The following is a 26625-nucleotide window of genomic DNA, read 5'->3' as shown; positions in this document are numbered from 1 at the left end:
TTGTTATGCCTTTGCTCATGGCAAATTTCTGTCTAAATCTGACAGAAAAGTAGTTGTCTGAAAGCCAATATGACCAATCTTATGGTCACAACATAGAATGAGGCTTCTTAGATTTACAGTCTTCAAATTGCATTTCTTTAATTACTATAAATTATCAACTTCCTCTTTAGTCAGTTCCATTGCCTGCTAAAATCAAAGCTAACAAATATTCTTAGTACTATGAAGACTTTACAGTCTCAGTCAACTATTTCCGTAGCTTTCTGTATGTAAGGATGGTTTTTAAAAGTTGTATAAAAAGAGTATATTTTATAAAACATCAAATATGCTAATTCAGATTAGTTCTAATCTCAAATGAATTTATGCAATTTTCCTCATTAATAGTAATGTAGAATTTTGTAGTGTGTCAAGGCAGAGAGAGTATCCTCGAAATATAATGACATCTAATTCTTTTTTAGATTCTGACCATGATGGATTTGAACTGAAATGCATACAGGCTCTACTTCTAATAGTTTCAAATATACAAAACAGGGCAAGATTTCTATCTAATCATGAGGTGAAGGATAGATTGGTGTTGATCTGCTCAAATGACTGACTGAAAATGTAGTCCCAAGGTAGACTTCAGCCCAAGACAAATACACTCTTATCACAAGGACTGATAGTATGTATATACAGCAAACAGTTTTAAACCACAACAGGTTCAAATTCCTAGAATCAAGGATTTAAAAACACTACAACTACAGCCACGGATCTTTACATGATCTTTGAAGATAAATGTATTTGGTAACAGGCTACATTTAATATTTGGTCTAGGTCCCTCCTGTGAGAAGGATCATGTAATCATTTATTATGCAGCTTCCTGAAGAACCTCACAATAAATTGAGACATTGCATCTCCTTATCACTTCCCTTTTAAAGCCCTCCTACACGTCAAGCAATTCACTGTTCATACTCCAGTTTCATACTTTAAAACAGTCCAAGGCTGCCTAGGTGGTCAAAAATAAATAGCAAACAAGTTGATGTGTTCCATCAGTGTAGGTAAGCACCCAACTGATGTAAACCTGTGTGGCTTTATTATGTCTCAGCCTGCACTAGAAAGGAATGCAAAGTGGGCATTGCATATGTGTAGGTGTGAGCAAAAGCTGCCCACAGAGCCCACAAAACATTCCTGCTCTCAAAACAGCTTAGAGGGTAATAGAGACAGCTCTGGATAATTTTCAGATCTGGAATGAGGTGTACAAACTAATTTGGTCATGGACCTGTGTTACACTTGAGTGCCACATTCCACATTTTATTCATTTACACAACAATACTAACTTGGCTTGTAGGATTGTATACAGGAACAAAATTTGACCACCTCTGCCTATTATTCACGTATCTGCTTTTTGCAATGTTTTTAATATAGACAGACTTCTGGTATGCACTTGCTAATTCAAACAATACAGAAATTGCAGTACAGTACAGGTTTTTTTCTGAGACTATGCAAGTTAAAAAAGAGTTCAAATTCCTTTTTTTTAATACAACAGTAACAGTCTATGTTATAAGTAGACTGGATTATTAAAATACAGTTTACAGGTGAAAAGTTTTGTGGGTTTTTTTTCCCTTAGCATATAGTTTGGTGCAATCTATCTGTCTTAGAGTGTTTACAGAACATTAATCTTTTTCAGCTGATTTCCTTTTTGTTCTGTTTGGTGCCAAAAAGAATATAAAAGATTCCATATGATATTACATTACTAAAACCAAAAGGAAAATATCACGAACAAATATAATATTTTGAGGTTTCTTAGTTTGTTTTACTTCTAACACTGAGCAGACTGTTTACACAAATAATTTTGCTGTAGAGTAATACATAATGAGTTAAATGTGTGCAATGTCACCATCCATCATGTTCATTTGTGTTTGACTGACCAAACATTTATGGCACACTAAATCACTTTCTAATCACGCTATGGAGGCGGAACAAACACACATTTCAAGCTTTCATTAAAGAATACTGAAGTTTCCATACATTTTCCTGGCAATCTCCTGACTGGTGAGAGACTCCACTAATAATGTTTACCCAAGGAATTTAGGAAGGTCTGACAGTACTTAAATTGAATGTTCTTAATGAAAAGGGGTGAAAGTTCTTTCAGGGACTGGACATCTTTCTCTTCAGTAGAGTCCTCTTTGGCATTTCTAATCAATGTAGGTGCTCTCCTACAACGCATTGATGATTCACAGCCACTATTCAATAAGTTTTCTCTTTCAAGATTTTAGAGTGAGACAGACATGAGAAAAAACAACCTTCCAGCTAAACAAACAAACCTTTCATTATCACCAATAGGGTTAGAGTCACATAAAGAAATGTGTCAATTCTTGTATCTTTATTAGGCTTAGATTTTGAATTAGTCAGAGATCTTTGGAAGTGAAGATGTGCATTTTACTTGCCTAGAAAATTCCCTCTTAATTATGTGGCAAATATATATTTTTACAGCATTAACAGAGTATTGCAATCTTAATGCACTCTCTTATGGTGTTTTTACCTCCCAGTGCCATGTGAAGACGACATCTGAAGTCACACAAGTTAAGGTGTGTCCACACACTACTCTGCTTTTAACTGTATATAATCACACACAAGAGCAAAACTGACAATGACAGCTTCCCCCAAATCAAATTCACTGCTATTGTTATGCTTATTCTGTGTACAGAGAAATACTCAAATGTAATTTGAGTAACACCTTGCAAAGCTTCAGCTTAAAACTGTTCATCAATGAGATCCAATCTGTAACTGTACTGCAACTACTTCAAAAATGTATTACAAAATAATAAAATATGGGTTGCTAAGATAATGGCAGAAGTGGTTAGAAGTATCTTCTGGAAACATGGTACCTGTACATATCCAGGTTTTGACTTCTTTAAAACTTTTTAGCTAAAATTCCAGCCATAAGTGTGTGTCTTTCTAGTACAGTTCTCCCACAGTCAGACACTTGTACACTTTTTCATTTTGTGAATCTCTCCACATTCTCACTGCTTAAAATCAGTATTTACATCAGTATTAAAATAGCTTGAATTAAGACTGAGGCTTTTGATATATTTTGATCTCCTTAGGAGAAAGCCCTTCTGATTTTGGAAAGATAGAAGGTGAGCAAAATTTTGACATGTACTCTGATGCCAAGACTGAGTTCATACAATGGGCTGCCTCAGTAATTTGCATACATTAGTGGGACTGTTACAAATTTTTGAGACTCCTGAGGGTCTTAGGTTGCCACAGGCAAGAGTGAGAGAGATCCAACTGACTGGCAAGGAGAATGATGTTCTTAAGAGACACAGTTTTCTTCTGGGATATAGGCAGAAAGGATTAATATCCAACTGGCCATTTGGTGAGGAGTCACAGACAGATTCCAGGTTTGCTGAAGCAAAACAACTTTCTTTTTTTTTGTTTCTTTCAGTTGTTTTTTGCTTTTTTTTATTTTTTTCAGAACATGAATAAAAATTAAGATATTTTAACCACAGGCAGTAAAGTGCAGACCCCAGACCTGCTTCCATATTGAAAACTGGCCTTTTTAGATTAAATGCAATAGTATGAGAGATTTTTGGCACATGGGAGCCTGCTGTTTTCTAAGGATACTCTCATAATAATGTCAGGACTTTATAAGAAGCAAATAAAGACTCACTGTCCTGCACCAACATATGCACCCCTAAGAGAACAGTCCTGGCTTTGTCATCTGAGGACATGAGGGTATTTTTATTTTTAGCTTACTTGCACAATGGACTTGAAGTGGACCATGGTCTAACTTTAACTCCAGTGTTTCCCATCCCATTAATAACACCCACGAGACAGGAAACTGCCCACTCTTTATGTTTGGAATCAGTGTCCCTGAAATGCACCAGGAAGGATGCAGTGATTGCTGCCATCGAGGCCTTGGTCCCATGAACAGCTGCCACAGAAGTCTAACTGGATTAAAATTTTGTAATTTAAGTCCAAAAGAGCTTTAAGACTGAGGAGAAACAAATACATGAATGATATTGTGGGAAGTTTGGGTCTCAGTTCTAACACATGTTCCTTATTTACTCACAGTCAGAGGTCCACTAGTCTCCTGATGTAAAAGAGCAGAATGACCAGTCCCTTTTTCTTGGCACTTTATTGCTATACAGGATTTAGATAAATCATATTTTTGTTTTAGCAGCAGCAGCAGCTTTTGTCATAGACAAACATGTGGTTTGTCTAAAATCAAGCAAAAGCATAAAATGCCAGAAATATCTCTCTGGAAATGGATGATGATTTGGAAAATATTTTAAAGTCCATATACTGCTGAATAAAAATTAAAGAAAACCCCACAAGTTGCTAGAACCTGGTTTATTGCCCAATTTTCAGTAAAAAATTTTTGCATGGAAGTGAGTGCTGGGTTTTTTCAGTCTTACAAAATCTGTTAATGTCTTTCTATCTGTTTCACATTTGAATCATGTTCTCTACTCCAGTCTCTGACAGGCTGAATTGCAGACTAATATGTTCTAATGAGACAAGGCATTACCTTAATGAATGACCTCATAGAGAAGAGGTTGGCTAACATTGTTGAAAGGCCTGGTGCCAGGCAGCTCTGGGCTATGAAACCCAGCTTCAGCTCAGCAAGACAGATTGCATCATCCCCTTCCTTCCAGTTCCAGCTTGGGATATTTAGTAGATGGGCCTGGAAAACAAACAAACAGAATATCCCACAGGTGAAGAATCAGAAATAGAATATAGCAGTGAATGATTTTCTCTGTTAATGCCTTGACTTTTGCTGAGTAGGCAGAAGCACTTCATGTGTTTCAGAGCTAAATTTTATGCTAAGTGCTCCACTCTTACCTAGTAGAGATAAAATCCTACATTTCTCAAGACATGCTGGCTGTGGCACTTTGTCAGGTCCATCCTCACACCTGAACAAGCAGAATATTGTAAAGCTTTCCTTCCCTTCTGCATGTTCTTTTTACAGCACTTTGAACTACTGTCTGACTGATAAGGAACACACACAGAATACAGGAAGCTAATAGAACTTAGATTACAATTTATATGAAGCTGCAACCTTCAAAGAATACTATAATTTAAAAACATATACAACATCTTCTGTCTTGTCTATTTCATTTCTTCCACCCTGACAAACAATACTTGACAGTGAAAATCCAAATTTTTTTCTAAGAATGCTATTTATAAGGACAGAATGAAGAAAATAACTGAGCAAGACACACCTGCAGTACTGAAAGTGATCCCTTAGATAAGTATAAATATTGTTCAGTAATTGGCATAATTGTTGGATTTTCTCCGACATGTAACTTTTATGTTTGCACAGATACAAGGAAGCACAGAGTGCTTCCTTCTTGTTTCCCTTCCTAAAGTTAATTCTACAGTTCAGCACTTTTTTAACCATTGGAAAAGCAAACAAACTGCAGTATTTAAAGAAACCTTCCCTTCTGCTCTTTAAAGCAGAGAAACACCTTGCTTTTATTCTATAAAAAGACAGGCTTCTTCCATAACATATGAGAAGAGGACATAAAAAGCAAAGGTAGTTGTCTTTGCCCTAGCAACTATAAGGATTTGTATAATTGTTTATATCTGGTTCCTAGTACCAGATTTATTGTGTATTTCATCAAATGAAGGTTTACCCAGTCAAGATTTTTCCCACATGCTGGGCAGTGGTTGATTCTTTCAGAGCTAATAAAAGAAGCCACATATGAGTACTGTGTTATCTGATATATCCTTCCTTACCCTGTTAGTTGGCAGTTTATGGACTTCCTCATCTCAGGATTGAATAAATTGACTTCATTGTGTTTAAGAGCCACAAATTTACTGTCAAAAATTTTTTAAAATTCCTTTCCAAAGTGGATTAATAATTTTGAACTTCACAATATTCTTAGTACTGAATCCCACAACTGAGCTCTGTTTTATATTAAAAAACACATAAATGTATTTATTTTGTACCTACTGCTCGGCAATTTCATGTCTACATGGTTGTGCCAGAATCAAAAAATCACAATAACCTCCAATAAGACAATAAGAGAAGAACTTACAGAATTGAAGTGGTGAAAGGTCATCTGGAATCAGTAACAACTATGGACACTGTAGCTTTGAGAATTAGATCCTAGGCAATTAATAAATAGTCCCTTGCACACACAAATAAAACTAAATTATTTTGTAACTAGATTACATGACAAGGTTTATTAAGACATTTAGTTTGGAAAGAAAATGCTTGTTCCATGTTACTGGAACTAGAAAAATTATGTAGGAGTGAATGCAACATAGCAAAAAAACTAAGAAGAAACACTGGCCATCACATTACCTTATTGTGGTACTGCAACATCTGAGTGATAATTCTTATCTTCGGATGATAATTCTTTATGGAAATAACTCTAAAAAGAAAAGGAAAAACCTATTAAGAAAACTTTTAACTGATAGGGTATTTGGGTAATGCATCCAAATACCTCTATTTTACTGTGCTGTCAAGTCCCACTATTAAAACTGCCTGTAAAGCAAACTGATTGATGTCAGACCTTTGAAATATTTACACCTAATCAAACTGAGGTAAAAATTAGTGGCTAGTGCTAGAGAGCAATAAACCTCAGGAAATATTCAGTAGAATGGTTTGCTCTTATGGAGTTTGCAGAAAAAGAGACTTGTTTTAGCAGCTCTGTTCAGATACTCATTCTGTTAGGAAAATAATAAAGTTGGAGTTGTTACATCATCCTCAGCGATTATCTTAATGTTTTTGAATCAACACACTTGATCAAATTTCCCAATGATAAATTCCTGAAAAAATTAATTTCTTTCTGCCCCATCACATATTATTTATTTATAGCTGCTAGACACTCATCATATCTAAATACCTGGAATAATGGTTTTGTGTTACATATGCAAATTCATCTTAAATTTGATGGATTAATCTAAAGATCAATATAAAAACTGATAGCTGAATGCTGAATTTATAAAACATGGGGCTACTTTCATAATCTGCACATTTTCTGCATTCTAAATTACTAGATGAATCCAAGATATACTCAACTGTATACAGATTTTAAGTGGCTGGAAATTAAATGTTTGAGAAATGCATGAATTGGCAATGTACTAAAAAAAAGTATTGAGCAAAATTAAAGAGATGAACAGCCAAAAAAAAAAAAAAGTATTGTATTTAAAAACTAAAGGTAGAAAAAGAAAATAAAACCATGAAAAAAATCTAACTTATTAAAGAATCATCAGTCCTATAAGACTGAATGCCATAAGTGTTCACATTGCTGTTTTGTAGAATGTATCTTGCACTGGTCTGGCTTGTGCTTTTAAGCATATTCAAGCTAGAACAGGAAACATTTTAAAATTGCACTATTTTAACAAGTCTTTCTTCTAATTTTCCACTTCTCGCAGATTTTTTTTATTTAACATATGATTTTTTTAAATTAAATTGTGAGAAAACACAGGAGAATTTCACTCTCACATTAAATTTTTTGCATTTTATTACATTAAATGTATTAAATCTACTAAGAATGCATCAATCTGCCACTGGAATATTTTTCATGTATTTATGTAATCAATGTCAAAATAAAGATTCTTGCATTGCAACTCAAACCATGTTTGTAAAATGAAACTAGGAATTTTTTAGACTTATGTCTTTCTCAGATAGCTACATCTCTTGCACACAGTGGTAGTTTTCCAGAAGAGCAATTTTAGTAGCATTTTTTTATTTCTCCCCTTCCTTCAATACACAGCATGCAAACACCTGAAAAGCCAGTAAAATCAGTTTATAACACTGGCCAATCTAATGCTAGAGAACTTTTAATCTATCACTGACTGAGATTTTAACTTTAAAAAAAGAGACTGGTCTCATTAAAACTATGATTGTGTGAACAAAACAAAGAATGGAATGGCTTAGGTTTGTTGTAACTCTAGCTGCCATCTACTGAGTGACTGCTTCATCTCCTCCCTCCAGAGTCTACAAAGAGGGAAGCAGGAGATCTGCCATATCATGTCATAAATGCCTTGTCAACCAAAACAAGCAATGAATGGTCTTCAGTGTAAAAAAAGCACGATGGAGACAGGAGACAGCTCCCTTGTATAGTTTGCTACCCCTGAGCAGTGCATTACTTGTAGTAGCAGATCCTCCAAGGAGCAGCAGGGAATGAAGTGCTGAAGGTGCCTCTGCCCCATGGCTAACAGCAGTGCATGTGCTCATGCCAGGAATTGTTGCAACAACCTAAGTGCATTCCCTTCCCTCTCTGCATTCAAACCATAGCTACTGCAAAACAACTCAGAGTGCCAAAGGCTGTGCTCCAAACGTCTATTCTGACACACTAAAGCAGACAGATGAAACAGCTGAGGTAGGAATTTAGGCTATTCTCACCTCTGGACTTCTGTGAGGATCTTTTAATTTGTCCTCTAGAAAAAAAATCCTCGTGTGTTCTTTAAGTGCAATAGATCAGATATAGAATTAGCTAATCAGAGTTAAGAACCAAAAAGCAATTAAAAACTACAGAGTTTACCTCATAATATTGGAGGCATCTTCAGCATCTGGGTCAGCGCAGTATTTATTGGCAAGGATTAGGCACGCATCTGCTGACTCTATCTGAGACACCAAAGAAAAAGGAAACATGAAAAGCAATGTCTCTTTCCAGCTCTTCTTTCCTCAAAAACTATCAGGGAATCCAGCACTGCCTGCATGAGTGTGTCAGTTCTCCATACTGCTAATCAAAAACATTTCTCGGCTAACATGAGTTTATGATAGTGATTATGATCACTCTGATGTAAACAGAGAATTTCTTGAAACTTGCTTATGATCATCAGAGCAGGTCAGCAGTTCAATTGATTACTCTTACTTTGTATCAGCTGAGCCATAAGGGTGGAAATGTTAATTTTTTGTAAACAGATTCCTGAATTTAGACTTCCAAATCCACGGGAAGTTCCTGTTACATCAGTACAGTGCTCCCACAAGTCGTGCAGCTTTGTTTGGGAATAAAAGTACCTTCCTCTTCAAGACAGGAAGAGGTGGCTGATCTGATTTAAAATATGAGCACCAGATTTAGAAAGCAAGAGGATGACAACTGATCTATCCACAGGACCTCTAGATTCACACAAACCTGAGCTTTACAGAACTCAAAGCAGATGACAAAAGTATTTTCCAGTGTATACAACCAAATATCAACACAAAGAAGGGTGGAATACAAAACACAAAATAAGAACGCACGATTTTATGGTCATAATTAGAACATGCTCTGATGAACTGAAACAGTATGCACTGGGCTACATAAAGCTTAAGCAATTTCTGCAGTCAAAATGGAAAAAAGACATGATTAGTACTCCAGAAAGTGTTAATAACACTGCACTAAGATATTCTTGGCTTAAGTAGCCAGTTTACATTCCATTGAGGAGAAAGAGAAAAAGAAACAAAAAAGTTAATGATGTATGTGACAACTTGACTTTTCTTTTTCTTTTTTTTTAAACTTCATGCTTTAAGAGAACAAAATAATTTACCATTTAGAAATTCTAGAAAATAAATATCTAAATAAGTAACACCATCTAATTTTATCTACCAAAAATCTTGTATTTTTCTTTCAGGATTTTAGACAACAGGAAAAGGGTTTCGAGAAAATATTTTTTAATTGTTCTGATAAATTAAGACAACAGCATTTCAAGAAACTACTCTAAGACAGTATCTTGCTATATCAAACATTAATGTAAAATACACTTTTGAATGAAAAACATCAATGAAAAATTCATAAAGAGTTCAATGGAATGGCAGACAATGTATCTTAATTCACCGTTGCTGTAGTATTGATGATCTAAAAATATGGGTGCAAAAGGTTTATCAGGATAGATATAATTTACAACTTAAGATAATAGAGATGGAAAAACATTCCATTATATGAAGGGCTTTAGTGGTTTTTTTTTCCAAATAATGCAAGGAGTACTTAGAAAAAGGTCAGTTAGCAGGAGAACACAACAACAGAGCTGTTACCTTCACTCTCGCCAGGTCATGGGGATTAAGGACTGAACCCTGATAAAATTCCACCTGAGTGAAGTGTCGTTTAAAAAGAGCTTCCAGCTCAAGGTTAGGGGAGATACTGCATTGGAAAGAGGAAGAAAACACAAGAGAAATGAGAAGTCGGTTTCCACAACTGCTCCATTCCTGCATTTACAAACCCACCCACTTATTTATTATAGATATTCAGTCTTCTGCTGATGCTTTTTCTGTGGTGTGGAAACAGCGAGCCTTACTTAAGATAAACACTGCATTGCTTTCACTGCCTTACTTTTGTCTGCAGTGCTTCTGGCCCACCCTGTGCTACTCTCCACGTTCATTGTGTGCATATTTCCAAGGGATGTGAATCCAGAAGTATGGGTGCAAACATTAGAAAATATCCTCTCCCAGCATTCTACCCAGAAATTATACAGTACCAACACAATCCTCTGCATTCCCCACCATTCCCACAATGGCTGACTTGTGTTGAATAAAACAGCTCAGTGCAAGATTACTAAAAACCAAAAAAAGAAATCAGACAGAGACCCTGTGGCCTGTATGAGCTACAAGTAAAACAAACAACAATGCTGTGACTTTCTGTCTCATTTCATTTTGCCAGGAACAAAAGGAAAAATTAAATGGATTACAGTTAATTACATAACGTGGCACCAACACTGTAAATATCTTTTCTGGTGTCATTCATTAGAATAGAAAAGGATTTAATAGCTACAGGCACAATCAAGTAACAAGGTGCTAACCCCTTTCATGTGAATGTGTAGTTTCCTGATTCCTATCACCACACACTTTCACTGTGGAAATCCTCATCTCCATATTCCTCTCACAGTCATTTGTTATTACAGAGGGAGGGAATGCAAAAAATATGATGTAGTTACTTGAGGATATCATCACTTGTTCAAATTGAAAGGACTGGATGAAAAAAATTGTGCAAGTGCTGCTGATTCTTAGCTTTCAGCTTCCACTGTTGAGTCTTCACAAATTATTCCTTAACTTCTCAATCATTTTCTTTGATAAAATTGCAATATTAATTGCTAAATGTAAAAATAATACTTATTTATAACTTGCAACTCTTCTAAAAAGATGTCATTACAGAACAGAGAGGATACTGTCTCCTATCACATGGCTTTTTCTAGCAGTCCCTCCTGTTGGCATGGCTATTTGGCATTGCATTACTTATTAAATTATTATTAACTTACACATCATGTAGAGCCTGCAAGAAACACCAACCTCATTAAGACACCTTTCCAAATTCCACATCAAAAAAGGCAAGATATATGTGTATGTATCAATTCTTATGTGAGTGTAGCTATGTGTATATAATGTAATAAAGAGCAGTACTGGTTATCATTATGACAAGAATTTAATTTCTATCATCAATACATTTGTAAAGTATCTGTTATATTAAAATTGAATCTGCACCCACATTTTTTATATTAAAATATTCTGCAACTGGAAATAAGTGTTTCTTCCTAGAGAAATTCAGGGTGGAAAGGTATTTCTAAAGTTTGTACATAACATAAGTTTGTACAACATACAGTGTTTTTCATTAGTTTTACTGATGTTACTAATTTTGGTAGTTTACCCTTGAATATTTACCACTAAAAAACATCTCTGATATATTTATTTGCATTTCAGTATTTTATATTTATTTGCATTTCTGTATTTTTCATTCCATAACCCGATCCCCACTTCAACTATACCTTGAGCTGTGTACTTCACAAACACAACTGGGTCTGAAGTCTGTCTGCTTGAAATAAACATTACAAATACTACAAATATTACAAATATTACTCACTTATGCAGAAAGACGATTTCTACATTGACATCATCCCTATCCTTGTGCAGGAAGTCCTTCAGGAAGTTCGACACACTTTCAAGTGTTATGTGACCACAGACAACTATGTGCCTGTTACAGAAAAATCAGAGTTAATCTTGCAAAGAAGGTAAAACAAGCAAGCAAGCAAGCAAGCAGAGATGAAAATGATCATTTATTGAGAAAAAAGAGCATTAGTTTCTTCTTGATGTTTCTCTAGATCCTATTCCATGAAGTCAGAAAAGTATCAACTCCAAAAGGTTTTTTTGCAACTGCAAATGTATATATATACACAAGCTCTCACCTGTGAAGCCATTTGCCCATGTTGTATATTACACATTTAACAGTAAGTAAGATCAGTTATATATAGGTTAATGCACTGTATTAACCAGTCCCTTTCAAAGTCATATTTGTTCATTTTACACATCTTTTTTGTTATCTGTAACTCCTCTAATGAGATTTACTGTTTAACTTTTTGGGTTATGACAGCAAATCTCCCTAAAATGATTCAATATTTTTGTATAGTTGAAGCAGACTTTTATGCCAAGGAAGGTAGTGCAAAGCTTGCCAATTACAGGCCATAAGCAGCAAGAAAAGAAACCTTTTTCCTATCATAAATCCTAGAAGTAGAGTACTTTACAACAAATAAGTCATTGTTTACTCTTATCACTTTTCTGGCAGAGCACAGTGTGTTAAACATTTATTTTGAAATACGATAACTCCTTTTACATCAGTACTTAATGACATGACCAGGACTCAAATGCAATTTTAGAAATAGCAACAATCTAAAATTGCTTCATTTTATTTTACAAGCAAGAAATAGAAGTTCTTAAGAGACTCTGGCCATGCTGGCTTGTATTTAACATAGGACTTGATATCTGAATGTTTGTTGCTAAAAGTGCTATTCATAGTTTCAGCTTTGCTTTTTTTATGGTTTTTTTTTCCTTTTTATTAATATAAGTTTTAGGTGCAATAAATGTCCTTGAACTGCAAACACTTAAAAACACAAAAACATGAGCAAAAACTTTCCTCTTTTATGAGATGGCAAACACAGTACCAGAAAACAAGATGTTAAATATATCAGGTCAGCTTTTTTCCTTGGGGCAAGGAGCCCTCTGGAGGTTTGTTCTGGGAGCTTTGACACCTGGCAGAGTTTGCAGCACGCTGGGCACTAAGGAGAACCTACACTGCCCCCACCAGAGGGACTCTCCCCTGTTTCCCTGATGGTCCTGCCCGAGCTGCCAGAGGTGTGCATGTGTGACTCAGTGCATTGTTATACACAAAGCAGCAATGGAAAACTTCAGGAAGCTTCACATTCTGAAGAGATATTTAAAACCTTAGTCATTTACTTGATGTAAATTCTGAACAGACTATTTGGTACCCCACATTACACTAACATATAGGGAAGTTCTTTCTGTCTGGTGGTATTCAACATCTTCCTGACTATAAACCCATCTAGCATCAAAAACCCTCCAAGTGCCAAGGAAATTATAAATAGCAGCTAAAAATAATAATTTGCATTCCTTATACTGTCTGTTCACATCTTCCAAGTTGACTGATTTTAAACTATGGGTATTATTTTCTTCAAATGTCTGCATCTTTTACCAATAAAAAAATTGAACTTTCCATCTGGATAGCTTATACATTGCTTTTGATAGTAGAATTAGTTCTTGAGTGTAGGGGAATTCCTTTTTGCAGATCCAATGCTGTTAGCTTTAGCTGGGTCTCTTCCTGAATGCTCTTCTGATACACTCCTACATTCTTATGGAGAAAACTGCTTACCTCCCTGGCTGATTTCACTTAATATGGGTTCTTTTCTGTCATTAATTAAAGCCCAGATTTTAAAAGTATGGCTGTGCAACACAAAATATTGTATTGCAGAAGAAATTATCAGAGTATCAAAAGACTACATGCTCTCAGATACCTTCAGATGTTATTTGCCACAAAAAGCTCCAGCTAAAAGCAGATGCATTTGGTGCAATCCTGTTATGATTCTCACTAAGCAGGGACTCAAAGCAATCTGCTCCAGTGAAAATAAAATATTTGGCTGCCAAAAGCTCCTGCATTTGGGTATCAGGATTAAGTGTTTTTTGAGTGTTAAGAGGCATCTGCACTGTGGTTTCATTTCATACTCTGACTTGGAGTTGGACATAATCTATTCTTCTCTTCTTTAAGAGTTTATTATTCTCTTATACAGTGCAAGGCAGTATACAGAACAGTGACTGCAAAAAAACCTATTCTTTCAAAGAATATTTTCTGATAGGATACTTGCATTCATTTTTGGTTGAAAACTCACACAAAAAAACCCCTTTCTTTAATGTAAGTTATATTTTTGCTTACACTAAAAGAAATTGAAAACAGACTTCCTACTTGTCCATAGAGCATTATTAGGTATATTATTTAAGAAAACTTGAAGAGCTTATAATATTCCAATCTGTCCTGTATATGATTTGAAGATTCATAACTTACTCTGTTAGTTTCAGTAAGCTTTGTATTCACTTTTAAATTTTTCAAAAACCCATTTTTTCCATGCACTGAGAAAGTAAAGCCAACATAGTGTATATTTTTTGTTTTCTGCAAAAGAGTGGGTTAGTAGAAAGACACTGAATAGAACTCATTTGGTCAACAGAAATGTCTAACTTCCGTATTAAGCTCTTCTTTATGACAAACCTCAGAACAAGTACATTAGTATTATTATATTTTTTTTATTTTTTTTTTTTTTTTAAATTCTATATAGTCCCTTGCCATACTGAAAAACATGATTTAAGAATATAGACTTTTTTTTACTGATAGATATTTAGGAGGACTAAGGTTTTTGTCAAGTAGCAGTTGTCGTTGGTAAACATATCAGATGTGAAACTGGTTTAACATACCAGTGGGAATCCATATTCCATTATTATGATGATCCGAAGAAATCTTTTACAAAGAATCAAAAGCTTATCAGGAGTCATATTCTATCCATCCTCTCCCATATTTATTTAGCATTCTCAAAATGAATTTAAGAAATACGAAAAAATACGAAAATATTTTAAATATGAAGAATTTTCACAGATGTACACAGTTGATTTCAATTGTGATTCTACATAATTTAAATTCTCTACCTTTTTTCTCACTCTAGCATTGACATAATGATCCATTTAATAAAAATACTCCAATTTCTTATAAAGTAAACAAAAATGTGATAAAAAAATCCAAAGCTACTACAGAGTGAAGCTATTTCAGTAAGGAAAACAATGAAATTAGCAAAAGTTAAAACATCTAGGTTTCTGGCATAAGATAATTAAGAACATACACTTAAACCATGTAAATAGCACTGTAAATGAAAACAGATCCTCTGTGAATGGGATTCTTTAAAAAGGATCCTTGCAGGGCTCTTCATTCACAGAACACAATACAAAAGGGCAAATTTTTTGCCTATTTATTTTGCAAGAAATATTCATTTTATTGGAGTGAGTATAAAGAACCTGAAAAAACTCAGTCCAACTAGTCTGCCCTAATAAATAAAAAATAATAAATACAAAATTCTGTTCAGTACTCAGTTGAATACTTGGTGTTCACTTGTCAAGTAACTAAAGGAAGTGTGCTGCATATTGATCTAGATGGCTCTATAAAATTATGGTATTTATATCAAATACATATGCTCAGATCTTTTTGTGGTATTTCTGCTTAGCATTCTGATCATTCCTTCATCTACTGACCATCTATAAACTCTTTATAGCAGCAGGCTGCTGTGGTTGAAGCAGACTTTTAAAGTCTAACAGGTTTTGTTCAAAGAAATTATGGATGTCAGTCATGTTTTCTTATTGAAAAAAGTCAATAAATGTCAGCAGAGACTGCATATGTGGTCTACTTGTTTATCTATTACTGATATGCATTCTTAAACATACCAGTTTACAGTACATTTCTAGATGGTTGTGCTTTTCATGATCTACCAAACATCATTCAGGATTCTGATAATTCAGCTCAAAACTTCATGTGTGTGCTTCTGTGTCTTTCTCTTACTTCAATAAACTTCCCTCTCAGACTAACTCCATTAGAGCAGTAAGTGCTGTGCAGCCACAATTTGAAGTGTTTTCCCTTCTTTTCCACAGAAGATCTGAGCCCAAGGATGATGGTCCTCTAAGGATGTCTAATGTAACCAATGTGTACAGTAAAAAAATAATTAAACTGTAAACTAATTTCTCAATCTGATTCTCCCATCAGACTCTATAAATCTTCTAGTAAAAAGGAGGCAAGCAGAAAATATTAAAGGATATAGCAAATTGACTGTCAAGCAAGTTTAACATTTTTTTCTCCTACAACTGTTCAAAAGTATATTTTTATTATTCTCTTTATTCCTGAAGGATTAAAAATCTCAAAAGTGTTGCAGTTACAAGTGTTGTAGACACTAAAATATGTTTCAGCATTAAAAATATACAAGCATATGGCCAAACTGTCAGAGAAGATGTAACTGCAGTATGTGAAAACATATCTCAGGTACTTTTAATTTCTGTAAATTGGACCTAATAGCTTCAACTGTCAGCTATTTAGGAACCAGAGTGTAGAGTGTACTTTTGCAGCTGCTGTGCTTAATTCTGACAGAAAATATCTCTTCTTTCCACCAGGTTCCATGCCTTTGGATTCTCTCTTAAATTATGAATAAAGAAAAAGGGATTAGGCAATACCAGGAAGCACCCAAAAAGCTCCATTCAGTATATGGTGCACAGTCCAGAGCAGTGGAACCCTACTGGATCTTACATCAGATTAACACGAATTGGGAATGTCAGGTATTTGAAATTTTCTCTGATGCAAATATTAAGTCACTTTGTGACCAATACAAGAGTGCATTTCAGCTCCTTTAATCCAGGATAAATAGCACACTTTGTCTAACTTCATATTAGAGCTTTCATCCAAGTCTGTTTGCAATGGCATGCTATTTTACATGACTCACTCTGGGCTGCTTTGTTTATTTAAACTTTGCTCAGCTACAGCTAAATTAATTTATCTTGCATTTATATGATCATGATCTAAGGAATTTTGCAGTGCTTCTCTATAAACCAAGTTAAAAGTTAATACTCTTTGTTTGATGCACACCTCCAAACCAGCCATAATAAAATGAAAGCACAGTGATTTCTTTCTTCCAGGGTCTGGATTAGTTAAGAGGCTCCCACTATAATTTAAGGCATGAATATTCATCCTTTCTTTCAGTCTGAATGGCAATATTTTTAGAGCATTTCTGCTTTTATGAAAAATGTCACAACATTTAGGCACAACACACATCTGTCACCAGAAGACAAAAGTCAATAATTTACTACAGAAGTAAAAACTGCTGAATGCACAAGGAGCCCATACTAGAAAGTTAACAGTAAAATGCAATCTACACCTCCAGCATTAGCATCTCACTTGCAAACAGACCTTAATCTACTGTTCTAATTCCTCCAAACCTGGATTCATTCTTGTAATATTTTGTGTGGCAGAGATCACACACACAAGCCATCCTGCTTTTACTTTTGAAATCAACTGCATTGCAGTGAAATACATTGCATTCTCCCATTATAACTCATTTTCAAATCACCTTGCATGTTTTTTAAGTGTTCAATGAGTCAAAAAATAATTAAATCCTTTGTAAGCAATGCCTGAGTTAGGAAAGGATCTTCAGTTTTTTGAGCATTTCATCCATGAGCAGAGCCAATGCATTTCTTTCCATAGAAATCATCCCAAAATGTCATGACTAATTTTCTGCAACAGAACCTGAGTGAAAGCAAGAAGTCTCTAAAACTTGCTGATCAATTAATCACTTCTGCCATCTCACATTACACAGCCTGGAATGCCACGGACTGTGTAGTTTGTAGAATATGGTAGATCAGCAGATTTATAAACCAGATTTCTTGAGTCAAAATTTGAACAGCAGCTACTGCTATTTGATGCCAAATCCAGAAGGGTTTTTTTAAAAAACTTAAGCAGAGAAAAGGAACTTTTACAACTTCAGCTAGAAATATAAAATAAGCACTATTATTGTAGGAATGGAACATGATATGAGACCTCAAATACACATTTTAAAGTCATGATGTTCTTACATGTCACTGCCCAGATTTCCTTTCTTACTTTCAAAAGAATGGATATAGTTTAATATGCACACAAAATTGAAAAAAAAAAGTTTGTCTATTTCTTCTATTTAACAGTCTATTTAACACTCATCAGATTTTCTTTATCACTAAGTGAAATTTCACTTGAAAAAGTGGGATTAGAAGAATGGCTAGCAGATGGGAAATAGAGATACCCCTGGGATCATAATGTAATCCATGTCACATTCTCTTATTACACTCTCATCCCACCGAAAAAATAATATCTTACATATTGCATCAAATTATTTAATATAAGAATTTAATGTCACTTTCTTTGGAGCTATGCCTCTCATTACTGCAGCAAATGGACCTTTTCTTTGGTTAAGCTTTAACTTTTCCATTTTTTTTCCTAATTTGTAATGAAATTCAAATGTCTAATGAGTCCAATATGGCCTGTCAACTTAAATTATCTGTTTGTCTTTCTGTTTACCATATCTATCTGTCTACAGTTTTTATTTTCCTCTGTGAAGTTTAGTTATTGAATCCCATGTTTCCTTCTGGAAGGAATTTCTAACAGATGATTATTCCTGTTGATATGTTGATGATTTGATAATTTATGGCTTGCAAATTTAAGAAATCTGAAGAAATCTCTGGGAAGCAGAGCAGATCACAAGAGAAGAGAAACAGGAGGTTCTAATACCTTGCACAGTAAAGGACTGTGATTTCATTAAAATGCATTTTTAATTTTACATATTAACTACAATAATGCTTCTGGATAATTTATTTTTACATCTTTTGAAACTGTAATGAAGTCTAGCATAAATCTGTACTCTAGTGACACAACAAGCAGTTTATATAGACGTGGCCAGAATCACAGAATGGGTCAGGTTGGAAGGGACCACAGTGGCTCTTTGGACCACCTCCCTGCTCAGCCAGGTCATTGCTCTCTCTGCCATACCTGTTCATGGGAAGCTGTGATCTACTTTCTGCCCTCATAAACACTTTGCATGGCATTTGGTAACAGTTTTATATGAAAAAGACAAAATAATTTAGTCCATGAAATTGGAAGTCATCAACTCAATGTAAAGACTGAAAAAAATCACTAAGTTATTCAGGTTGAGTTCATCAGTTTACAAATGTTCTTTCCATATGCTTTTTTAGAGCTTTGTGTACACTGATTTACAGTAAGTTAATATCTTCAACTGGAAAATATTTAACAGAATTAAAATCCAGTCTGATCGTATGCACACATGAATACAGAAATGGATCAAGAACAATCTTGATTCAAAAGTAAATTAGTAAATACAGAAAAAAATTTAATTACAAATTAGTAGAGGTAAAACATATCTGGATCTTTAACCACATCACATATGACACCTCAGTAATATGAATATTTTAAACAAGTAAGCAAAATAAACTTAGGGAGTTTTTCCCTAATGATGATCTTGTAAGTCCTATTTTGGCTGGAACCAAACACGTAAGTTCCAAAACATCAGATAAATAGTGCTATAATATAAATCTATTTATCCAAACCCAATATTTTCTTGAAAAGAAAAGGCCTTATTTCAACAGAATTAAAGACTGAAGATAACAGGTAATTACAGCACTTTAGAAATTCATCCAAAGTGATCAATGACCCTTCCAGCCTTCCAGAGGTATGAATGCATGAACGAAACTGCAGGTTTAATGCTCTATTCTAAAACTAACTATGGTGACAGAGTGGCAGATATCTTTTCACCCTTTTATGGTACTTCACTTTAGAAACATCACTTTAAAATGATCCCTTGAATATTAACTCATTAATTCTACAAATAATTCAGAAAAAAAGCATAAACAAAGTCAAATTAAAAGCTTTAAAAAGAAAAGAACTAAAGGCTATAAAGAAATTCCTGTTCCTTAGAAATCTCCTTACAATAATACTACAGAGCAGGAATTATAATTCAATTTAAAACCCAAAAAAATTCCCTGTGGATTTTCACAACTAAACTAAGCTTTTATCTAGTAAGTTTAACCAGTGATAACTGCATACTGTTTGCAAACCACTTTTGTTTCCAAAGTTTGTATATATAGGTCTCATCTAAGACAAAAATAAGGTTCTGTATTATGTAAAATGAATCCTACATAGTTTATGATCCTTTTGGGACTTTATTGGCTGAAAAGAAAAATGAAATGTGGGATCAAACTTGGTGTGTTGGTTATTTCTCTTCTTTAGTTAGTGAAGTTTGTATCAATAACGCATACATTCTACTTTCAGAGTCACAACTCTGCAGCAAGGCTCTCCACAATATTAGAGTCACTTAGTGCAAAACTCAAAACATACATAATCATACACTGGTTTTAATTAATTTCTGACCTAAATGTTTAATAATCATGTTATTGCACACACAGCGTTTAGCAGGCAACATGTTGTACTGTTTCCTGACTTGCTTGCTATCTGGGGTTAAGTCATGACAATGTATAAACACGTATGTAGATGCTACAAAGAAGATTCCATGCATTTATCTATTTTGTACAGAGTTTAAAAGCACACACATTTGCTGTTTAAAGGACTGAAACTCTATCTTACATCAAAATTCAGCTGTTTTCCTATTGGAAATGTATTTAATTTTATCTGGAAACTTTCTGACGTTAGAAATAGAGCAACTGTAGTTTCTCATTATTTTTGCTGCCAGAATCTATGCTTGGTTGCTCAGCTAAAGACCTTATACTGCTAATTACTACCACATGCCCATATCCCAAGCAAAGGAAAACTTATTGGTTCTGACAATCCATTCTCTCAACACTGAATTCCAAATGAAAACTTCAATTTTGGCCAAACATAACATTTCATCAATCTTGTTCTACTGACTGCAAAAGCAACATCAAACAAGGAGTGCTAATGGCTTTTTACTGTGCAGTTCCCAAGCTTAGATTCTCTGATGAAAGACCCACATGAGCAAAGGACATCTTTAAACTACTTAGTAATTAATAATTGAACCAGAAAATAATGCATAAAGTAAATTGAACAGTTTGTATGCTGATGACAGAGCTGAGTTTCAAGCAACAAATTATATGAGAAGTAGAGATCAGCAGAGAAAGCACTTATGACAGAATGACACAAAAAACAAATAGATAGTGCATATAAAGACAAAAACAAAAAGTGGAAAAAATAAAATTAAGCACGCCCCAAAGCTAGCAGAAGCCTGTAATCTGAAGCTGAGCTTTTCAGGATGTGGGATTCTGACTAAAGATCAGGTCCAAATTTAGAGACATCTGAGCAATGCTGGGTACTAGTGACAATGGAGAAGGGGACGAACAAACTTTGTTTACAACAGGTTTTAAACACATTCCCCTCTTCTATAACTCCTCTGGAGCTTTGAAAACAGAGGGAGACGTTCTGAGTTTGAAAAACTTCTCTTTGAGAAAACAAGTATGAATATAAATATGAAACTGAGTCCTGGCCTCTTCACAAAGAAATATTTTGGGAAATCAACAATACTACTCATTCCCAGAAATAAATCAAAGCATTCAGTTTGTCTAGGTAAGTGATGCAAGTGTTTACATCAGTGTTTACAGTTTACCTTAGACATTTGAGGGTATCAATAAATGCATGTATTGAAGTTTTCTATCTAATTGCTTGAGTATTATTGAACAGAAAGTACTGTAAGTTATAGCTAAGTTTAAAACTTTGATTTATCTGCACAGAGATATAAAACAGTACTCTAGAATTAGCTCTGTGGGACATTTATGGTCTTTCTGCTACACAGAGAGGAGAAATAACTTGATAAAACCATAATCCACTTCAACAAAATGTTGTATGGTGATTTGAAATGAACGCAGTAAAAAAGTAAGAAGAGGGACAATTTATTAGATAAATTTCTTGCAGCATCTTATTTATATCATATGAAAAGGAGTCTCTATGTAAATAGACTTTCAGGGCAAATATGCTGTAGCAGTGGATGCCATGATGGTATGTAATGAAATGAAGATGGCAACACTGAAGGTGATATTGTGCTGCATTGCACTATATCGCCAAGGACACCGAGTTCAGGAAAGGCTATATCCCAGCATACCCAGGAGCTGGGAATGCCAGAAAAAGCCAGTTTTAACCTGGTCAAGAAAACAAGCAGGCTTTCAATAGAAATGTAATGAGGTAATGTGGTCCAATAAAATTTAACCTTTGCCACCAGGTAAAAATAGCAGGTTTGGTTTTTTACCATACTATTTTGATATTATGGCTACTGCCTGCTCTTCTTCAGATATGTTTAATGTAGTACAGGGAAGAGAATTGCTTTAAAATCCCTGGTCACAGATTCTAAATTTATGGGAGTTTGCAATATCCATGGAAAGTCAAAAAAGGCTTCATGAGATCTGAATCTGCTGGTTGCACATTCAGAAACAGGGCTATTACACTTCATATATAGTCAGTCCAACAGAACAAACTGGTCAATATATATCTCCTATTTTGCATCCAGTGAAACAAAGTTTTCTGAAGAACTGAGTTGTCTGAAAATCATGTGAGTTATCACTGTCACTTAGTTAAGAGATAAACCACACAATATTCTGATGCCCAAAATGGTGAAGTGACAACTCACCCTTGCTGCAGAAGTTAACTCACATGTAAGAGCAGCACTTTTTACAAGATATGTCAGTGTAGTCTGGGTGTTATCCAGGTTCTCTTGAATAGGGACAAAATGTTGTGACTTGTACCATAGCACAGCCCAGATCTCTAATTCTAGTGTGACAACTCTCAGTGGTAACATCTGATGTCAAAAAATACAGCCTTGTAAGCTGGTCAGCTATTACCACCTTCAGGGGCTCTTTAGAGTCCCACAACCACACCTGGTCTTTTTGGACTTACTTTCTGCCTCGGGTTGAGTTAAAAGTTCCGCCGTATTTCTTCCGATTAAGGATGAGAGCAGCAATTTCTGGCACGTAGCGAGCAAACATTGCCTACATGCATGAAACAAGAACACAAAAAAAAAAAAAAAAAAGAAAATGGCATGCAGAGAGTGTTCTACTGCAGCAGAGGCAGCAGAGCCTCTTGGGATACTTACTTTCTTCCACTAACCGCACTATAGGAACCACCATATTTCTTGCGGTTTCCTATTAACTCTATGATTTCAGGGACGTAGCTGGCAAACATGGCCTAAGAAGAAGATAGGAGACAGAAGAAAAGACTAAAAAGAGAGGCCAAAGAAAGGGGGATGGTGAATATTTTCAGAAGATATATATTTTTAAGATCTGAAAATGCAAAAAGAATTAGATCTATGCAGTCATTTAAAAAGAAAATTTTTTAAAAAATGAAAATGTTTTTATCAAACAAAACAAGAGGGCTCAATATAAAAGTTGGTCTTGGAGAAGGTACACACCTTATAAACAAAGAAAATGGTCAAAAGAGGAAAAATGGACACATAAAACAAAACAAGAACAAAATTACTTCAAACTGGTATGTAATCACAAAAAACAGTTATGCCTCTCTCTTCCTGAAGAGGGGAGGGGGAAAAAACCTATCCAAGACCCACTGCAAGAAAAACAAATCCAAGTATTATCATTGCTGTTATGTTTCTGTTTTAAAACACAGACTCTTCCCCCCATTGCAAGAATTTAAAAGAAGACAAAAACAAGATGAAATCAGGGATTGTTTCCCCATCAAGAAACAAAAAAAATCACCCCCCCGCCCTCCCAAAAAAAAAAAAAAAAAACTCTTCCAAAAGTTCTTGGGTTTAGAAGGATTGGAAGAACACGTGATAGAGAAAAGGTTTTGAGGAGAAAATAAAAATTGTTCTGCCATGTTTTGTCCAACAAACAGCTTTGTTGTGGCTGGATACTTCGAAGAGCTACTGCCATTTGACATATCAATAAACAGAGATGGGAATGCATATATGTAATACTCATAAGTATATGTGTGTGTCTCATATATAGCATTAATAACTTTGGTCATATACATATCACCTCTGTGAGATGCATGTATATGTGAAATCAATGGATGAGGGTAAAATAGCAATATACACATCTGTGTATGGGCACGATATATATTACGAGTCATCTGCAAAGCATTTACCTTGCACGGTGCAACTACTGAAATAAACTTTGCTGGTTTAGAGAACATTGCAATGGGTGTAATAATATTACTAGCACTGATAAATAATGGAAAAGTTGACAAGACAAATAGTAACTTGGGTGCTGTTTAATACAGGACAAAGAACACGAGAAATTGCTGATATAAAAGGATACTGGTTATGGTTGTGTGATAAATCGTGAGCTAAAACTGTACTACATGACATGAAGGGATGTTTGAAATTAAAGAGAATGTGGTTTGCCATCATCTAGATCAGGCAAGCTGCTCTTTAAGGCAGTCCAAAGCCACAGTGTTTGTTGGAATTCTGGGAAGGAACACAGAAGGGTGGGTAGGACTTCTGAAACCGCAAAGTGCCTTTAAATATCAATAGCAACCTCCAAAAATGCTCTACAGTCAGTCACTAGGAAGTAGAAGACTACAAATAACATTATATGTTGAAATATTAAGGCACTTTAAGTAGTCACATGCATTACTCATTTAAATGGATTAGAAAAATTCTAATTCTGGACTAATTTGACAAGCTCTGCCAAAACACGTATCTACAGGAAAAAAATGCATATTAAACATATTTAATGCTTTATAATTAATTTTAGTTTACTAATCCATATATTATTGTTTCCTTAATTACAACATTGAGATATACAGGATCAAGTCATAAGGTAACTGGAGTATTAAGAAGAATATAAAGAAGAATTTTTACCAATCCCCCAAGGATGAAGAAGACCATGAAAAGGCGACCAAGGGTTGTTTTTGCATAAACATCTCCATAGCCAACGGTGGACATTGTAACCATCAGCAAATAAACACATTCCCAATATGTCAGCGGTTGATTATTTTGAAAATTTTCCCATGGATCCCCTGAGTTCTCCACCTACAATGTACAAGAAAACACAGAATGAGTTGTATTAATTACAGTTAACTCTAATTAACCCTGAATTAACTCTACCCATATATGCATGTGCCTCTGTGTGTGTGTGTACAGAGATATAATTTGGCATATAATATGAACTCTGAATCCTTTCCTGTGATTTATTTTGATCAAATACAGAACCTGACCATGTGCCAGAACACTGCAGTTCCTTTGCCAATATATACAGCCTTGCTACTCAGATAATTTACGGGAAGTATCTTTTCCAGGCACCACTAAATAATGTAACTTACTCATGTAGTTAGGTAAGTTCATTTAATAAAAATGTGTTCACAATATTTTCAGAGTAAATCTTACTTTGAATACAATTATACTCCTCAATGTTTTTTGTTTTAAAAGATTATGTAGCTATTGAAGGCACTACTGACACCTTTAGTGGTATGCTACTACTTTTTCAAAAAGCCTTCAAAAAGCCAGCAACTGTTGAGACAAAAGTTGTCAGTGGGAAAGGAGTGTGCCATCTAAACTCTGTTTCACAGTTTGTTGAAAAACAAAGGAAAAAATCCAAATCCTAGAAAAAAACATTCCCTTGGTCTTGATATAATATTTAAGGGGTGCTGTGCTCTGTTTGTTTAAAACCAGAAAAAGGAATTGTTTCTAGATAGAAATGTTACATTTGCCCAGAGGAACATAAAAATACGATTCTACATGAAATATATCATAAATTAAAACATTCAAAATCTCTGTGCATGTTTATAAGGGCAAACATTAAATGACTGATTCAGCAAGCAAAGAAGGAATTTGAATTTAGTCCTGCCCAGCTGGATGCAGCTCCAAAGCAGAGCCAGGGAAGCTGCTCAGGACTGCCATGGGGATGGTTACGGTGTTCCCTGGCGAACACCGCCACCTGCTGCTCACCGCGCTGCTCCCATCCCACTGAGGGACTCGGGGTGCCCAAACTCACTGCTCCCACCTCTCTTAGAGACAGAACAAGCCTGAACTTGGGGGATGCCTCTTCATGGCACTCTATCTTTGGGGTACTGCACTACCAAGAGCAATGTGGGGTCAGCAGTAAAGCAGCTCAGAGGGCCCCTGCTCCATCAAAGTCCATCAGGGGTTTGCAAATGCACTCACCAAATGTATGAACCCAGCTGCTGTCAGCCACGTGCTGATAAATATAGAGCACAGATTCACTAGCTTGATGGAATTACTGGAAAGAAATAAAGCAAATAGGAACTCAGACTAGAATTTGTCACAGATTTTTTATATGTACTTGTATACAACTGCATACTTTGGACTCTAGAACCTGATGATTATTTTCCAAAAGAAACAGACTCCCTAAAGAACTTATTCAACATTTTATGTATCATACATATTATCTTTCCTTTGGAGAGTTCACATTTTCATAATTTAGACAGCTTGAAAAGAAAGTCTCAATGTATGAGAGCAGAAAGACAAACAGAAACCTTAGCTACATCAGTAGCCAGAAACAAACTAATAGAAATAAATAATGCTTTTTCACAGATAATTTGGTTGCCTCTCAGTATGCTCACCTCTTCAGTTTTCACTGCTAAACACTCAGAATTGAGTGTGAACATGTAAATACAAAAAAAAAAACATGAGAAAATTATGATTCCTAAATTAAAGAACTAAGGTAGTTTACAGTTCCTGTGTAAAGTCCTAAGTATTTTTTCATATTATTCTGCTTGCATGAACTCCTATAGACCTCTTTATGGAAAATTCACATGAAATCATAGTACTTCACACTTAACATTTTTCTCGAAAAAAAAAGAAAAAAAAAAAAAAAAGAATATTTTAAACCTACCAAAACCTCTGCAAATACTTTTTAATCACACTGAGTAGTATTTT

At 34.9% G+C, this 26625-nt stretch overlaps 1 protein-coding gene across 10 annotated transcripts in view; it reads right to left on the bottom strand.

The window, feature by feature from the left end:
* Positions 1-26625, bottom strand: part of KCNMA1 (potassium calcium-activated channel subfamily M alpha 1) — a 428570-nt gene that overhangs the window by 123888 nt on the left and 278057 nt on the right. For all 10 annotated transcript variants that reach the window (XM_056494724.1, XM_056494734.1, XM_056494725.1 and 7 more), the window contains exons 7-14: positions 25891-25966; positions 24589-24759; positions 22864-22955; positions 11766-11876; positions 9950-10055; positions 8478-8560; positions 6290-6359; positions 4508-4663 (exon numbers count right to left, since the gene is read on the bottom strand). In XM_056494724.1, the coding sequence (XP_056350699.1) occupies positions 4508-4663; positions 6290-6359; positions 8478-8560; positions 9950-10055; positions 11766-11876; positions 22864-22955; positions 24589-24759; positions 25891-25966 (865 nt within the window). The remainder of the gene's footprint in view (positions 1-4507; positions 4664-6289; positions 6360-8477; positions 8561-9949; positions 10056-11765; positions 11877-22863; positions 22956-24588; positions 24760-25890; positions 25967-26625) is intronic.

The sequence above is a fragment of the Oenanthe melanoleuca genome, chromosome 6, assembly GCF_029582105.1.
Source record: "Oenanthe melanoleuca isolate GR-GAL-2019-014 chromosome 6, OMel1.0, whole genome shotgun sequence".
Classification (NCBI taxonomy): Eukaryota; Metazoa; Chordata; class Aves; order Passeriformes; family Muscicapidae; genus Oenanthe; species Oenanthe melanoleuca.
This window is presented reverse-complemented; position numbering and strand designations above follow the sequence as displayed.